Source organism: Eubalaena glacialis, chromosome 8, assembly GCF_028564815.1.
Source record: "Eubalaena glacialis isolate mEubGla1 chromosome 8, mEubGla1.1.hap2.+ XY, whole genome shotgun sequence".
Lineage (NCBI taxonomy): Eukaryota > Metazoa > Chordata > Mammalia > Artiodactyla > Balaenidae > Eubalaena > Eubalaena glacialis.
The window spans coordinates 15,580,640-15,599,244 of NC_083723.1; the positions used below are offsets into that span (position 1 = coordinate 15,580,640).

General features: G+C 40.1%; 1 protein-coding gene across 1 annotated transcript in view; it reads right to left on the reverse strand.

Annotated features, from left to right (window-relative positions):
- Positions 1-505: 505 nt before the first annotated feature.
- Positions 506-18,605, reverse strand: part of EPDR1 (ependymin related 1) — a 34,742-nt gene continuing 16,642 nt past the window's right edge. The window contains 2 exon segments of the mRNA XM_061197585.1: positions 506-2,187; positions 3,325-3,533. Of these exon segments, the coding sequence (XP_061053568.1) occupies positions 1,994-2,187; positions 3,325-3,533 (403 nt within the window). The 3' untranslated portion in view covers positions 506-1,993.

Below are 18,605 nucleotides of genomic sequence, written 5' to 3' on the forward strand. Positions count from 1 at the left end.
TGGCATTGCAGGTGCCGGCCTTGACTGGGCTGCACGCTACCCTGTGACTCTAGGAACCCGCATGGGCACTGGAGACAACAGGGGTTCAGGACTGGCTTATGAATGAATGAATGAACAAACAAACGAACAGAGGTTGGCTTCTAGAACAAGGAGAAGGACAGAGTGTATAGAGATCTTGCAAAGGCCAGCAATGCTAAGAGCCTGGACCTCGATGATGGCTGAGGGGATGGACAAGAGGCAGTAGCTTTAAGAGCTATTCTGATGGGACTCGGGACACTGACTGCTTCTGAGGACTGAAGGAGAACATAGAGGTCAAGAGTGACTCTGAGGCTTCCGACCCAGGCAACTGGACTTTAAGAGCAAGAGCAGGCTTTTGAGAAAGGAAAATGAATTTGGTGTAGATCACAGGAAGCACTTTATTCATTAGAGAAGCGTTTTAACTCCCTTATAGCCAAGATAACCCATATTTATTACAAAAACAAATATATCAAAAAACACTTAGAAATGCAATTAAATTTGTTTATTGAAACAATATAGATAAGCTGTGAGTAATACAGATTGTTTTCAGCGTAATATAGGCATCACACATTTCTCCTGGTAACAGATGATGGATAGATGGCCAGATAAAACACAATAGTAGAAGGAATCTAGAATGATAAATTTTATTACTAGATATCTCCCTAGAGGTCAGCAAACCCAATCCCATTTAACAGATGAGGAAGTAAGGACCAGAGAGGCTAGCATTCTCCACTCTACATATGTTTAGGGCACTGACCACGTGCCAGGCACTTGGTGCTGGGCATATAAAAGTAAACAGAACACGGTACCCGTACTCACGGCGCTCATAGCCAGGCTAGTGAGTGAGAGCATCCAGGAAGCAGGAAATTTAGACACAGCCTAGTAAGCATTGTCAGAATAGCATGTTCAAGCTGCGAGGTGTATCCAATCCAGGCTTGGGAACAGCCTCCAAAGGCCATGCATGAGCTGACCTGGGAAGGATGAGCAGAAGTCAGATAGACAAAGAGGTTGTGAAACGCTGCCCCAGGGATGCAGAGGTGAGGGGAAGCACAGTATGTCTAGTGAATCAAAGGAGTTCCAGTACAAGGGAATTCTTGTCCTGGATTTCAGAAACAATAGTCCCCTGACTCCCAGTTCAGGGCTATTGTTAGGATGCTACCTGTCTCTACAGGTCTCTTGACAAGTATGTGGTGATTCAGCACATATATCAATACTCTTGCATAGAAAAAAAGGAAGCATATATGGCTCATGCTTACCCAGAAATAGACATTAAGATTTTCCAAACCCTCCTGTTTAAAATATGTCTTTAGAGGAATCATTACTTTGCATTATAGCCTTTCATTTCCTCCCCAAATGTTTACATCCATTGGGTCATGCCATAAAGCTCTTAAGGCCGGAAGGGATTTTAAGGGATCACACTGTCAGCAGCCAGGGGAGCACAGGGTGGGGGAAAAGGAGGTGCTGGAGGCATGGAGCATGGGAGCGTCACTACCCTGGCGCAGGCAATAAGCGGGTCATTGTCTGTAGCGAGCTTAAACATTAATACCAAAACTGACCAAAGTTGTTCCGCTCTTTTTATCACCATGTGCCAGCCATCTAGCAATTCCCAGTAAGGTCGATAACACATTCGCCCCTGCTGACCCTCCCCTCGCCCCGTGTATGCCACCGCACTTCCCATACACCTGCACACAGAAAGTGCAGCTCCCAGACAGGCTTCGGAAACATCTGAGGTCCCCATGTTATCCATCTTTTCATATATTACCACATACTCTCCATTCCATTCCTTTTTGTAAACCTAGCCCAAGTAGTCACAGCCACACATAGAAAAAACAAAACAAAACACATTGAAGTTTATCTTCCTAGAATTATATTTATCTCTAATGAAGAGTCTCATCTCTCAAGTCTCAAATCCTGTTCGAGCTGGGGTGGCTGGCATCTGATGTCTGATGCTGTCCCTTCCGCATTCACAGGCTTATCAGGAGCAGTCCTCGCTCATCCTCTCCGGCTGGGCTGTCTGGCACGTGCTTGGCGGGGTAAACACCGAGGGGTCTTTAATGCCCAGCTGTATGTCGAAAAACCGTGTGGACAATATCACACTGTAATTTTTGGTGAAGGTTTCCTGGACAGGATAACAATCCTTGACTGTATAAATGCCAATCCAGGTTTCATCTATAGGAGGAAGGCAAGTTGAGTTTTTAATGTACAAGACAGGCAAACTGTGTGTATTTTTAATTATGCAAAATATACATAAAATAGACCATTTTAACCATTTTTAAGTACAGTTTGGTGGCACTAAGTACATTCACATTGTTATGAAAGCGTCACCACCATCCATCTCCAGAAATTTCCCATATCCCCCAGTTGAAACTGTCCATTAAACACTAACTCCCCATTCCTCTCTCCCCCCAGTCCCTGGAAACCACCATTCTACTTTCTGTCTCTATGATTTTGACTATTCTAGGTACCTCATATAAGTGAAATTATACAGTATTTGTCCCTTAGTGACTGGCTTCTTTCACTTAGCATAATGTCCTCAAGGTTCATCCATGTTGTACCATGTGTCAGAATTTCCTTCCTTTTTAAGCTTCAGTGATTTTCCACTGTATGTATACACCAGCTTTGTGTACCCATTTGTCTGCTGATGGACACTTGGGTTGTTTGCACCTCTGGCCTTGATGAATAATGCTGCTATGAACATGGATGTACAAATATCTGTTTGAGTCCTTGCTTTCAGTTCTTTAGGGTATATGCCCTATATTGCTGGGTCATCCGGTAATTCTGTGCTTCACTTTGGAGGGAACCATCATACTGTTTTCCACAGCACAAAGGCCTGTGTTTTTGAAACAGTCTTGGGGGAGGTGTGTTGGCAGCACTGCAGAGAAGAGCTTCACATCTATGTATAAAAGCAGATACAATAATGGCAGTAGATCTGGTCGCTGCAACTTTAGTTAGTGTTTGGGGGAAAGGAAAAGGAGGCACCCAAATCTAACATGTGACTTAGACAAACACCTTCCATGTCACAGACCTCCAGGGCATCATGAAACACCAGAGCCAAGGCTAAGCCCATAATAGTCAAAGTGGCAGAAATTTACAGGGGGCCTTAGAAGGCTGAGGTGTTTGTTCAGATGCCTTGCTTAGGTCCCAGCGCTACACACTAGCAGAGTACATTTGGGGACTGCAAATGGAGTTAAACAATTTGACTAAGCTTCTAAATTTCCTTAACAACTACCTTCCTTAATGGACTTAAACGTTATTTCCCATCCTGCTTCCTGAGATGAATACTTGAATACTTTGTTGAACACTTACACGATCTGGCTGACTTTCTGTCCGACCACTCCTGGACGGTGATCTGCTCCTGGGGTCCCCCAATGGAGTATTGGTCCTCAAAGGTGGAGTTCTGAGGAATGTCTAGAGGGTCCCAGGGGTATGTCAGGGTGATCTTGGAGCACTGCTTGGTGGCTTGTTCAATCTGAAACATCACTCCATCCTTATAGAGCAAAATATATTCAAATAATCTGGAAGACAGATTGAAAGAGAACAGTTCAGGACTTTATGTTACAATCACCAGGTCTTTTATCAGCATAAAAGCCAAAGGCCTTTGATATGTTATTCTTAAAATAGAAAAAATAGAAAAAAAAATAGTTTTGCTGCTAGGCCATCATTTACTTACTTATAAACACTAGGCACATGAACAACTTGAATATAAAATAATTAAAGTTCAGGGGTCAAAATTGAATATTCATGAGACAGTTACCTATCATACCTATCAATTAACTATTACCTTATCAAGTACCTATTGTATGACAGACCCTGTGCTGGAGATACAAACATGAGGAAGGTGAGGCCCTGGGTTAGCAGCTGGTTTGTGACCTTTTAGCCTCAGGGACACAGGAGGATTTGACTCTTGCCTTACTTGTTGAGTCCTTGTAGCACTGAGTCAAGGGACCACAGGGATATGCTGAATGCAGGATGCCAAGAGCCTGCTGAGATGCACCAGCCTCCTGTGCCCCACTGTCTCAACTGTCATCATAAGAATGGGCTTTGGTGAGGTGCAGCTGTGCTGGGAATGGGCTGAGACAGGCAAGGACAAAAGCTGAGGGGACCCCAAGCGAATGGCTTCGCTGAACTGAATTTGTCTGCGTGTTCTCAGCCTCGTCCCTCGTATCCAGTGCACACCCTACGTGCGGAGCAAGCCAGAAGTATTCCCAGTCTGTGCCCGAGCCCACAGACCGCCCACCATCACCTTGCACACTGTGTGGTCACCAGCCCTGTGTCTTTCCTAAAGCTAAGCCGTCTTGGTGTTGGGTGAAGCTCAGTGAGTTTCCATGCATTCAACTGTCAATCTAAAACTCAGGGCACTGCTGTTCATCGAGTGGAGTGAGGTTGCAGCCCTGATTCAAAAGTGAGATTTGCAACACCTGATGGCAGAAGAGTCCAGAGAAGTAGCTTTTCGTGAGCAAATAATAGCCAACAGACTATCGGTGGTATGTAAGTCTCACTCCACTCCACAGCCCCCTCCGAGGATGCCTGTTCTCCATCCCAAGTCAGGGTTTGAGATTTCTTTTCTTCAGAAAAAATATTATAAATGATAACTGTCCATATGGTCAAAATAGTACCATTATTAGGATTATATTTCATTTTCTGTGAGCTAGCATAAAAATATAAACATAACCTCATTTTATGTATTTAGAAATATCGACCCTGCTTATTCTAGAAAATGTTTGAAATGACTTACAAGGGTAAAACCCAAGCACAGACCTTGAGAAGTGGGAGTGAATGGAGAAAGAAAAGGAAGTGTTCACTTTATGCGCCATTGCTCAAAAATGGAGCCAACCTCTTATACTATACATGCAGGGTTCACATCAAAGTACAAGCCCTTTGGAGGAGTTTGGAGTTGGACTGTCACTGCTTCCTCACTCCCGGTTAAGTCCCTGGCGCATCAGAGTCTAAACATTCATGGAAGGAATACAGAAACATTAGCATCAACTACAGAGCATACTCCAGTCATAACATGGGATTCTTTGTCCACACACAAATCCTGCTCCACGATCCTTTCAGTGAGAGTGGCCGCCCACGAAGCACCCACTCTGTATGCCATCAGGACTGGTTATCTTCATCTTCCTCCTCCTTACCATCAGCATTATCTTCTTGTGCTTTCCCAAGTTCACGGTGTTTAGGCTAGAGAGTCATTCCTAGCTTTGGCTGATACTCCAGTTGTGTGCAGTGATTGTCCCCTGAAAGCTTTGCACCCATGTGCAGGAGAGGGGGGTTTCCTTCTTGAAACTCAGCCCCCGAATCCACAGAAGCACAAAAGTGGGAGCCTGGTGGCCATGTTTGTGTACATGACCTGGCCACCCTCCTCAGAGGGGGACTTCTGACCCAGGTTGGGACAATCAGATTCTCTTGCTCGGACATGTGGAATTGCCACTGAAGGTCTGCTAGTCAGTCTCTTCGTGTGGCTGGTCATGTCGTATGTAAACACAGGAGCCATGGGAGGCTAATTTCCAACAGGTGAACTGAATAAGAGCAAAGAATGAAGCACAGAGAAGCAGCTGCAAGCTGGGATTCCAACAGCTGTTCATTTCCTGGATGCATTTCCTCTCTGAGGCCTAGTGCCTACAGATCCACCTGCAGAGTTATGATAATAAGTTTCCTTTGTTCTAATAACTTTCCTTTTTCTGCTTGGAACTTTTTGTGTGACTCATAACCAGGACTCATTTCTAATATAGTTGAGGACTCCACTGTTCCATCTAGAGCCCTGGAACAGCCGCCAGCACAGCTGTTCTGGGAGAGGCACCACACGGGCCACTGAAGAACCAAGGGCCATGGATGCCTGGTCAGTCAACTGCCGGGGAAGGGAAGGGGGCAGCAGGAAAGGAACTCTGCTAACTTCACTGTTTTCCCGAGGCCAGCTCTGTCCATATACAGAAGTAAAATGAAAATTCTAGACTTGAAACAATCGCTACAAAATGTTAACTTTGGTTAATCCTGGGTAGTCTGAACACAGGTGTTTGTTATGATGTTCTCTGTACTTTTCTAAGTTTTCAAAATATTTAATTTGAAAAAAAGAGGGCACAGTATGATACTGAGGTTATGTTGACAGTGCCTTAAGTAAAACAGAAAATATTAATTTAATGGGAAACAAAATAGAACTGTATAAGTCATTTTTTTCAAAATCCCATGTGGATATAAATGCTAGTACTGCTCCATTGAAAGTTTTGGAAAAGAAGATTTTCATGGCTTGTATGTTTATATGAATGTATTCATAGTCAAGATGTAGGTTCTCCATCACAACTAGGATAAAGGGCCTGGAGCCCGATAGAGCCAGAAGGTCAAAATGCAGAGATCAGCCAGGGTTGAAATGAATCATCTGCCTGGGATGCTGTGCGGGTAATAACCCGTAGATCTGAAGCAGTGATGGACTTCAACAGAAACTGGATCCTGGGAGGTGAGATCAAAGCCTGGCTCTGAAGTGGAGGAAGCTTTGAGGGCAGGAGTCACCCCAGGGTGCTGTCAGGCAAGGTGAGGGGCTGGAATGTGTGAAGGACGAGGCAGGCGGGCCAGCACTGGGTCAACAACAGCCTGCAGACTTCGCCTCCTCGCTGGCCAGACACCAAGCAAAGCATTGTTCCTGGAAGGGCCCTGCCGCTGGGTCTCAGGTTCTCCCCGCCCAGTCAAGGGGTCAGCAGGCCAAGCTTTCCATGGCAACCCGAATGCAGAGGAGGTGCCCGGCGGGCCACTTTGCCTCTCGCCTCGTGGGACAAAGGATTTTTATGGCTTCTGACAAAATTCTCAGGCTGCGTGGACAATTTCTATTGTTTCCTGAAAATCCATTTTCCTAAAAATTGAAACTAACTTAGAGAAATAACAACTCTGTGCATATGTGTCTACTGATTTTTTAATTTTAATTTTAATTGTGGTAAAATGCACATCACATAAAATCTACCATCTCAACCATTTTTAAGTGTACAGTTCAGGAGTGTTGAGTATGTTCACACTGTTGTGCAGCCAACCTCCACAACTCTGTTCACCTTGCAAAACTGAAACTCTGTACCCATTAAACAGCTCCACATTTCTCCCTCCCCCAGCTCCTGGCCACCACCATTCTACTTTCTGTCTTTATGAACTTGACTACTCTAGGTACTTCACATAAGTGGCATCATACAGTATTTCTCTTTTTTGTGACTGGGCTCTTTCACTTAGCATAATGTCCTCAAGTTTCATCCATAGTGTAGCATGTATCAGAATTTCCTTTGTAAGGCTAACTAATATTCCATTGAATGTATATATCACATTTTGTTTATTCATTCATTCAAGGATGGACACTTGGGTTGTTTCCACCTTTTGGCTATTTTAAATAGTGCTGCTATGAACATAGGTGTGCAAATATATTAATTTTTAGTGTACTATACACATTTTACAAAAATAAATAATGATTTATATATTTTCTAACCTGCATTTTAAATTCAACAATTTGTCCTTGGTAGTCTCCCAAGTATTTCCAAAAAGTACATATCAATGGAATCATTTTTCCCTAATTTATTATGAAAATTTTAAAAATGCAGAAGAGTTGAAGATCTAATACAATGATCACCTTTGTATCTACCATTTAGATTCAACAATTGTTACATTTTGCCATATTTGCTTTATCTATTTCCTAAATATCTCTTACAAACAAGGCTCTGTACTTCATGTCCCATCACATCAGAAGACAGGTGATGTCCCATTCCGCTATTAATGCTACCAACTTTGATCACCAAGCCACGTGGTTACTCTAGATGTCTCCATCATAAAGGCATTTCCTTTTGCAATTACCAAGTAATCGGTGGGTACTACTTTGTGATGCTGAGAATATCCTGTTACCCCATAACTGTCACCTAATCATTTTAGGTAAAACAATTTCTTGAATCAGTTATTTCACTGGAGGTTGGTATGATGCTACCAATGGTACAGCAAATGGTACCTATCCATCTTTCTATCTAGTATCACTCTGCACTCGGGTTTTTATTTATTCAACATATGGCAAATAATTAAAGTCATTATTCCATTTGATGTTCAAATTATCCCAAGTTCAGTCAGTGGGAACTACTTCCACCTGCTACTTGTGACTTATAACATGATTCCATTAGTCTTTGAGTGATTCCTGGCTTTCTGTGACACAAGTGTCCCAGGCTCATCTTAGACTTTCCTTGCACCAAATCTAAAATCAGTCATTCCTCTAAGGAAACCTGGAACTTATTGGGAAACAACTTAGAAACCAACATCTGGGCCCTAGATGTGCTCATTGTCATTGGGATATCATTGTTTTAAGGACCTTTCAGTGGTCAGAACTTCTTACGTTGAAAAAAAAAAAACATGAATTCATACTGATATTTCCAATCTAAATTTGACATATAGGTTCTCCCCTATCATTTTTGTTTTTATGTTTGTATATATTTTCTCTTCAAATAAAAGTCATGCTTCCCAAAAACATTAGCAAATTTACTTATTTGCTTTATCCTACAATAGCTTTGAAATAATACTTCTAAAAGTGTTACCAAAAAATACAACTGCCCGGTGAAGTTTAAGATTTTATTGCACTTCTTTTTGTCCTTAGAATACAACTCAATACTGCATTAAAAATTCACTTGGATTAACCCTGTTCCCTGGGTGGCTATGTTTCCAGATTGATATATCATTAGGTTCATTTGTTTGTTCTCAATTTGGGGACTTCACACTCTTCCCCTTTGATTTAATTTTATTATTTAAATATGTAAAGTTTTTCATGTTTCAGAACTCGGAACAATATAAAAAACCACATTCAGAGAAGTCTCACTCAAAATTTAAAAAAAAATTTAAAAAACTTGTTTAGGAATTCCCTGGCGGTCCAGTGGTTAGGGCTCCGTGCTTCCACTGCAGGGGACACGGGTTCGATCTCTGGTTGGGGAACTAAGATGCCGCATGCCATGTGGTGCAGCCAAAAAATAAAAAAAAAAATTTTTAAAAGAGAAGTCTCACTCCCATCCCAACCCCTGCCCCATCCCTCATTCTCCCAATGGATAGCACCTTTCATTGGCTTCCATGTTACTTTCCTTCATTTCTTTGGACAAAAAATAAGCAAACGCATGTGTGCACTCTTATTTCTCTCTCTTCTTTCCAGAAAGGGTAGAATTCTATATACACTTTTCTGCACCTTGCTTTTTCCTGTCTCTATTAATACATAGAGGTTGTCATTATTCTTTTCTATGGCCATATAATAGTTTATTGTGTGTAAGTACCATTGGTTCTTTAGTCCGTCTCCTACTAATGAACATTGGCTTGTTTCCATTCTTATTATATTGCCCAAAACAAAACACTGAATAACCTTGTGCTATTTTGGAGATATATATTTAGGATAAATTACTGATATGAAACTACTAGGGCAAAGGGTATTTTGTTAATATTATCAGATTTCTTTTCAAAGAGTTGTGCAGTTTTGCACTCCTATCAGTAATATATGAGAGCACCTGTTTCCTTTATAGTCTTCCAACAGATCATGTTGTCAAACTTGGATTTGTGCCCATCTGATAAGTAAGAAATGTTATCTGTCAGGGTTTTTTTTAAAGAACTTTTTCCTTTTTTGGTAAGCATAATGAACATACAATGGACTGCATAAATCTAAAGTGTAGAGCTTGAGAAATTTTACAAAGTGAAGAATTAGGAAGCCCCCACCCAGATCCAGTTATGGCACAGCAGAAGCCTTCCCCAGCCCCTCCCAGCCACTTCCCTTCCACAAGGGATGGTGTAGTTTTTTGGTCTGGTTTTTTTTTTTACATCTTTCTTGGAGTATAATTGCTTTACAATGGTGTGTTAGTTTCTGCTTTATAACAAAGTGAATCAGCTATACATATACATATATCCCCATATCTCCTCCCTCTTGCCTCTCCCTCCCACCCTCCCTATCCCACCCCTCTAGGTGGTCACAAAGCACCGAGCTGATCTCCCTGTGCTATGCGACTGCTTCCCACTAGCTATCTATTTTACATTTGATAGCGTATATAAGTTCATGCCACTCTCTCATGTCGTCCCAGCTTACCCTTCCCACTCCCCGTGTCCTCAGGTCCATGCTCTACGTCTGCATCTTTATTCCTGTCCTGCCCCTAGGTTCATCAGAACCATTTTTTTTTTTAGATTCCATATATATGTGTTAGGATACGGTATTTGTTTTTCGCATTCTGACTTAACTTCACTCTGTATGACAGACTCTAGGTCCATCCACCTCACTACAAATAACTCAGTTTCGTTTCTTTTTATGGCTGAGTAATGTTCCATTGTGTATATGTGCCACATCTTCTTTATTCATTAATCTGTCGATGTACACTTAGGTTGCTTCCATGTCCTGGCTATTGTAAACAGAGCTGCAATGAACACTGTGGTACACGACTCTTTTTGAATTATGGTTTTCTCAGTAGAGAGATGCCCAGTAGGGGGATTGCTGGGTCAGATGGTAGTTCTATTTTTAGTTTTCTAAGGAACCTCCATACAGTTCTCCATAGTGGCTGTATCAATTTACATTCCCACCAACAGTGCAAGAGGGTTCCCTTTTCTCCACGACCTCTCCAGCATTTACTGTTTGTAGATTTTTTTAAAATTTATTTTTATTTATTTATTTTTGGCTGTGTTGGGTCTTCGTTTCTGTGCGAGGGCTTTCTCTAGTTGCGGCAAGTGGGGGCCACTCTTCATCGCGGTGCACGTAGTTCCCGGGCCTCTCACTATCGTGGCCTCTCTTGTTGCGGAGTACAGGCTCCAGACACGCAGGCTCAGTAGTTGTGGCTCATGGGCCTAATTGCTCCGCGGCATGTGGGATCTTCCCAGACCAGGGCTCAAACTCGTGTCCCCTGCATTAGCAGGCAGATTCTCAACCACTGCGCCACCAGGGAAGCCCTGTTTGTAGATTTTTTGATGACGGCCATTCTGACTGCTATGAGGTGATACCTCACTGTAGTTTTGATTTGCATTTCTCTAATGATTAGTGATGTTGAGCATCCTTTCATGTGTTTGTTGGCAATCTGTATATCTTCTTTGGAGAAATGTCTGTTTAGGTCTTCTGCCCATTTTTGGATTGGGTTGTTCATTTATTTGATATTGAGCTGCATGAGCTGCTTGTAAATTTTGTAGATTAATCCTTTGTCACTTGTTTCATTTGCAAATATTTTCTCCCATTCTGAGGGTTGTATTTTCATCTTGTTTATGGTTTCCTTTGCTGTGCAAAAGCTTTTAAGTTTCATTAGGTCCCATTTGTTTATTTTTCTTTTTATTTCCATTTCTCTAGGAGATGGATCAAAAAAGATCTTGCTGTGATTTATGTCACAGAGTGTTCTGCCTATGTTTTCCTCTAAGAGTTTTACTGTGTCTGGCCTTACATTTAGGTCTTTAATCCATTTTGAGTTTACTTTTGTGTATGGTGTTAGGCAGTGTTTTAATTTCTTTCTTTTACATGTAGCTGTCCAGTGTTCCCAGCACCACTTTTGAAGAGGCTGTCTTTTCTCCATTGTATATACTTGACTCCTTTATCAAAAATAAGGTGACCATATGCGTCTGGGTTTATCTCTGGGCTTTCTATCCTGTTCCATTGATGTATATTTCTGTTTTTGTGCCAGTACCATACTGTCTCAATTACTGTAGCTTTGTAGTATAGTCTGAAGTCAGGGAGCCTGATTCCTCCAGCTCCGTTTTTCTTTCTCAAGATTGCTTTGGCTATTTGGGGTCTTTTGTGTTTCCATACAAATTGTGAAATTTCTTGTTCTAGTTCTGTGAAAAATGCCATTGGTAGTTTGACAGGGATTGCATTGAATCTGTAGATTGCTTTGGGTAGTATAGTTATTTTCACAATGTTGATTCTTCCAATCCAAGAACATGGTATATCTCTCCATCTGTTTGTGTCATCTTTAATTTCTTTCATCAGTGTCTTATAGTTTTCTGCATACAGGTCTTTTGTCTCCTTAGGTAGGTTTATTCCTAGGTATTTTATTCTTTTTGTTGCAGTGGTAAATAGGAGTGTTTCCTTAATTTCTCTTTCAGATTTTTCATCATTAGTGTATAGGAATGCAAGAGATTTCTGTGCATTAATTTTGTATCCTGCTACTTTACCAAATTCATTGATTAGCTCTAGTAGTTCTCTGGTAGCATCTTTAGGATTCTCTATGTATAGTATCATGTCATCTGCAAACAGTGACAGCTTTACTTCATTTCCGATTTGGATTCCTTTTATTTCTTTTTCTTCTCTGATTGCTTTGGCTAAAACTTCCAAAACTATGTTGAATAATAGTGGTGAGAGTGGACAACCTGTCTTGTTCCTGATCTTAGAGGAAATAATTTCAGTTTTTCACCATTGAGAATGATGTTGCCTGTGGGTTTGTCATATATGGCCTTTATTATGTTCAGGTAAGTTCCCTCTATGGCTACTTTCTGGAGGGTTTTTATCATAAATCGGTGTTGAAATTTGTCGAAAGCTTTTTCTGCATCTTTTGAGATTATCATATGGTTTTTCTCCTTTAGTTTGTTAATATGGTTTATCACATTGATTGATTTGTGTACATTGAAGAATCCTTGCACTCCTGGGATAAACCCCACTTAATCATGGTGTATGATTCTTTTAATGTGTTGTTGGATTCTGTTTGCTAGTATTTTGCTGAGGATTTTCGCATCTATGTTCATCAGTGATATTGGCCTGTAGTTTTCTTTCTTTGTGACGTCTTTGTCTGGTTTTGGTATCAGGGTGATGGTGGCCTCATAGAATGAGTTTGGGAGTGTTCCCCCCTCTGCTCTATTTTGGAAGAGTTTGAGAAGGATAGGTGTTAGCTCTTCTCTAAATGTTTGATAGAATTCGCCTGTGAAGGCATCTGGTCCTGGGCTTTTGTTTGTTGGAAGATTTTTGATCACAGTCTCAATTTCAGTGCTTGTGATTGTGCTTATATTTTCTATTTCTTCCTGGTTCAGTCTCGGAAGGTTGTGCTTTTCTAAGAAATTGTGCATTTCTTCCAGGTTGTCCATTTAATTGGCGTAGAGTTGCTTGTAGTAATCTCTCATGATCCTTTGTATTTCTACAGTGTCAGTTGTTACTTCTCCTTTTTCATTTCTAATTCTGTTGATTTGAGTCTTCTCCCTTTTTTTCTTGATGAGCCTGGCTAATGGTTTATCAATTTTGTTTATCTTCTCAAAGAACCTGCTGTTAGTTTTATTGACCTTTGCTATTGTTTACTTCATTTCTTTTTCATTTATTTCTGATCTGATCTTTATGATTTCTTTCCTTCTCCTAACTTTGGGTTTTTTTTGTTCTTCCTTCTCTAATTGCTTTAGGTGTAAGGTTAGGTTGTTTATTTGAGATGTTTCTTGCTCCTTGAGATAGGATTGTATTGGTCTAAAGTTCCCTCTTAGAACTGCTTTTGCTGCATCCCATAGGTTTTGGGTCATCATGTTTTCATTGTCATTTGTTTCTAGGTATTTTTTGATTTCCTCATTGATTTCTTCAGTGATCTCTTGGTTTTAAGTAGTGTACTGTTTAGCCTCCATGTATTTGTATTTTTTACATATTTTTTCCTGTAATTGATATCTAGTCTCATAGCATTGTGGTCAGAAAAGATACTTGATATGATTTCAGTTTTCTTAAATTTACCAAGGCTTGATTTGTGACCCAAGATATGATCTATCCTGGAGAATGTTCCCTGAGCACTTGAGAAGAAAGTGTATTCTGTTGTTTTTGGATGGAATGTCCTATAAGTATCAATTAAGTCCATCTTGTTTAATGTATCATTTAAAGCTTGTGTTTCCTTATTTATTTTCATTTTGGCTGATCTGTCCATTGGTGAAAGTGGGCTGTTAAAGTCCCCTACTATGATTGTGTTACTGTCGATTTCCCATTTTATGGCTGTTAGCTTTGCTTTATGTATTGAGGTGCTCCTATGTTGGGTGCATAAATATTTCCAATTGTTATATCTTCTTCTTGGATTGATCCCTGGACCGTTATGTAGTGTCCTTCTTTGTCTCTTGTAATAGTCTTTATTTTAAAGTCTATTTTTTCTGATATGAGAATTGCTACTCCAGCTTTCTTTTGATTTCCATTTGCATGGAATATCTTTTTCCATCCCCTCACTTTCAGTCTGTATGTGTCCCTAGGTCTGAAGTGGGTCTCTTGTAGACAGCATATATATGGGTCTTGTTTTTGTATCCATTCAGGCAGACTATGTCATTTGGTTGGAGCATTTAATCCATTTACGTTTAAGATAATTATCGATATGTATGTTCCTATTACCATTTTCTTAATTGTTTTGGGTTTGTTATTGTAGGTCTTTTCCTTCTCTTGTGTTTCCTGCCTAGAGAAGTTCCTTTAGCCTTTGTTGTAAAACTGGTTTGGTGTGCTGAATTCTCTGAACGTTTGCTTGTCTGTAAAGGTTTTAACTTCTCCATCGAATCTGTATGAGATCCTTGCTGGGTAGAGTAATCTTGGTTGTAGGTTTTTCCCTTTCATCACTTTAAGTATGTCTTGTCACTCCCTTCTGGCTTGCAGGGCTTCTGCTGAAAGATCAGCTGTTAACCTTATGGGGATTCCCTTGTATGTTATTTGTTGTTTTTCCCTTGCTGCTTTTAATATTTTTTCTTTGTATTTAAGTTTTTTTTTTTTTTTATAAAGTTCACTATGTCTACATTTTTTAATTTATTTATTTATTTATTTATGGCTGTGTTGGGTCTTCATTTCTGTACGAGGGCTTTCTCTAGTTGTGGCAAGTGGGGGCCACTCTTCATCGCGGTGCGCGGGCCTCTCTTGTTGCGGAGCACAGGCTCCAGACACGCAGGCTCAGCAATTGTGGCTCACGGGCCTAGTTGCTCCGCGGCATGTGGGATCCTCCCAGACCAGGGCTCGAACCCGTGTCCCCTGCATTGGCAGGCAGACTCTCAACCACTGCACCACCAGGGAAGCCCTGTATTTAAGTTTTGATAGTTTGATTAAAATGTGTCTTGGCGTGTTTCTCCTTGGATTTATCCTGTATGGGACTCTCTGCACTTCCTGGACTTGATTGACTATTTCCTTTCCCATATTAGGGAAGTTTTCAACTATAATCTCTTCAAATAGGTTCTCAGTCCCTTTCTTTTTCTCTTCTTCTTCTGGTATCCCTATAATTCAAATGTTGGTGAGTTTAATGTTGTCCCAGAGGTCTCTAAGACTGTCCTCAATTCTTTTCATTCTTTTTTCTTTATTCTGCTCTGCAGTAGTTATTTCCACTCTTTTATCTTCCAGGTCACTTATCCGTTCTTCTGCCTCAGTTATTCTGCTATTGATTCCTTCTAGAGAATTATAAATTTCATTTATTGTGTTGTTCATCATTGTTTGTTTGCTCTTTAGTTCTTCTAGGTCCTTCTTAAATGTTTCTTGTATTTTCTGCATCTATTTCCAAGATTTTGGATCATCTTTACTATCATTACTCTGAATTCTTTTTCAGGTAGACTGCATATTTCCTCTTCATTTGTTTGGTCTGGTGCGTTTTTACCTTGCTCCTTCATCTGCTGCATATTTCTCTGTCTTCTCATTTTGCTTAACTTACTGTGTCTGGGTTCTCCTTTTCACAGGCTGCAGGTTCGTAGTTTCCGTTGTTTTTGTTGTCTGCCCCCAGTGGCTACGGTTGATGCAGTGGGCTGTATAGGCTTCCTGGTGGAGGGTACTAGTGCCTGTTTTCTGGTGGACGAGGCTGGATCTTGTCTTTCTGGTGGGCAGGACCACGTCTGGTGGTGTGTTTTAGGGTGTCTGTGACCTTATTATGATTTTAGGCAGCCTCTCTGTTAATGGGTGGCATCACGTTCCTGTCTTGCTAGTTGTTTGGTGTAAGGTGTCCAGCAGTGTCGCTTGCTGGTCTTTGAGTGGAGCTGGGTCTTAGCGTTGAGATGGAGCTCTCTGGGAGAGCTTTCGCCGTTTGATATTACGTGGCGCCATGAGGTCTCGGGTGGGCCAAGTCCTGAACTCGGCTCTCGCACCTCAGAGGCACAGGCCTGACACGCAGCCGGAGCACCAAGACCCTGTGAGCCACACGGCCCAAGTCTACAGTTGCTCCCAAAGTCCACTGCCTCAATTTGGGGATGATTTGTTGTCTATTCAGGCATTCCACAGATGCAGGGTACGTCAAGTTGATTTTGGAGATTTAATCTGCTGCTCCTGAGGCTTCTGGGAGGTCTGAGGTCTTCTCCCAGCGTTCAGTAGGTGTTCTGTAGGAGTTGTTCCACATGTAGATGTATTTCTGATGTATTTGTGGGGAGGAAGGTGATCTCCACATCTTACTCCTCCGCCATCTTGAAGGTCTCCTTCAGTGTGTTTTTCATTCCCGCTCCTTTCAGCTTCCTTCAATAGTGTAGTTTTAATTTGCCTTCACTCATTATAGTCAGTTGAACATCTTTCCATATGTTTAAGCACCATATACTTTCTGAATTTTCTATAGCTAGTGATTTAGCCTTTTGTGTCTGATATAAGTTGCAGATATTTTTTCTGTGCCATTTGTCTGTTGACATTATTTACATTTTTTTCTACAATGCAAAAGATTGTACATCTTTGAAGTCAAATTCCTTTTATTGCTCTTGGATTGTGTCATATTTAGAAAACCTTTCCCTACTTTCAGGTTATAAAAAAAATCACCCATGATTTGTTATCTCTGTATGGTTTTATTTTGTTAACATTTAGATCTTTATCTCATTTGGAATTTATTCTTGTGTATGGTGTAAAGTATGGGTACAATTTTATCTTTTCCCAATTGTTCTAACATCATCGATTTAAAAGTCTATCTTTTTCCCAGTTATTTGAGATGCCACCCTTATCATACACCAACTGCAGATCTATGTCAGTCTGCTTCAGGACTCTATTCCATTGGGTTGTCTATCTATTCATGCACCTGTGTCACACTGCTTTAATTACAGAGACCTAATAGTGTGTTGTTTCATAATCTCGTAGAATTTACTAGACCTCCTATTGTGTCCTCCTTTTCCAGGATTTTCCTAGATATTTGGGTTTTTTAATTTTTCCATATGAAATTTAGAATTAACTTATTTAGCTCCAACAAAAACCACCCTTTTGGCATTCGGAGGGGGAAGAATGGATATCTGCATGATGTTGTCATCCTATTCCCCTGCAAAAAAAAAAAAAAAAAAGTCTTTACATTTTTTCAAATCTCATTTTGTGTTTTTGTATCTTTCAGGAGTGTTTGAAATTTTTCCTATACAGATTTTGCAGATTTCCTTTGAGTTTATTCCTAAGTAGTTTGTCTTTTGTTGTTTTTGATGTTGCTGTTTTAAATGAGATCTTCCATTGTTATTTCTAGCAGATTATTGTTTGTATATATTAAAGCTATTGACTTTTCAGGCTAATTTTATATACGGATACCTTACTGAATTCTCTTAGTTTGAATCAGTTTCAATTAGTTTTATTTTTTAGGCCTTTTATGTTTTCCAGGTATACTGCACCCATATCACTGGCAGAGAGAGTTTTTATCTCTTCTTTTCTAATTCTCGTGTCTTTAAATATTTTATCTCTACGATTATATTGGCCAGTAAATCCAACACAATATTAAATAAAATGGAGAAAATGGCCATCTTTGCCTTCTTCCTGAGTTTAGTGGGAAAGGGGCTATGGTTTCAATATTAAGCAGATTAGGAACGCTACAGATTTCATCATATTAAGGAAGGATCAATCAGTTCTTTTGAATGCTTTGTATCAAGAATGTTTATTGAATTTTATCATCACAGATGTTTACAGATTCCCTAAAATTGAATCATCCTTACATTCCTGGAATAAACCTCATTTGATCATAATGTATTCTTTTTTTTTAATGTGCTATTGGGTTCGGTCTGCTATTTGGGAATTTTTAATCAATGATTGCATCGATTTTCATAAATGACATTGCTTTACAATAATTTAACAGATGCATAGTTCTCTTGTATATATATACCATAATTTGCTTCAGTAGTTCCCTACTCATGACCACTTAGATTATTTCCACAGTTCATTAGTATTAACAATGCTAAATACAAATTGGAGATAAGCTCTTTTACCTTTCTGTTTCTATATCCCTATTTAAAATTTATAGCCTGGGATTGTTGGATCAAGGGAAATTCCCATTTTATATTTTATGAGGTACTACTGTTTCCCAAAAAGGAACAGTGGAATTTTTAACTGGATGTAGAGCTTCATTATTTTCTTCCCATTAGAAAAGGTACCAGAAGTTTACCCTACTATGAGAAAACAGGAGATATCCTTTCTGTCTAATTTTCCTACCTCAGGATATGGTTTACAAACAGCATGAAAAGCGCTGTAAAGAAGCTTTGGTCAAGGAATTAAGGCTCCCCGTCTACCACTGGTGAGCTGTATGATCATAATTTTAATCTCCATGTTTCCCATATATAAAGAGAAACTAAAATTTTGATCTCACAGCATTATTATGAAGATGATTTGAGATAATGGATGTGAAATTGTTATATAAATGAAAGGATATATAGAGTTTTGTAGGAAAGTCTGATTACAGTTGTGTTTACTATAATCAATTAATGTTTAACAAGTAAACTGCTCATTTAACTTGTACACATTAAGATGTGAT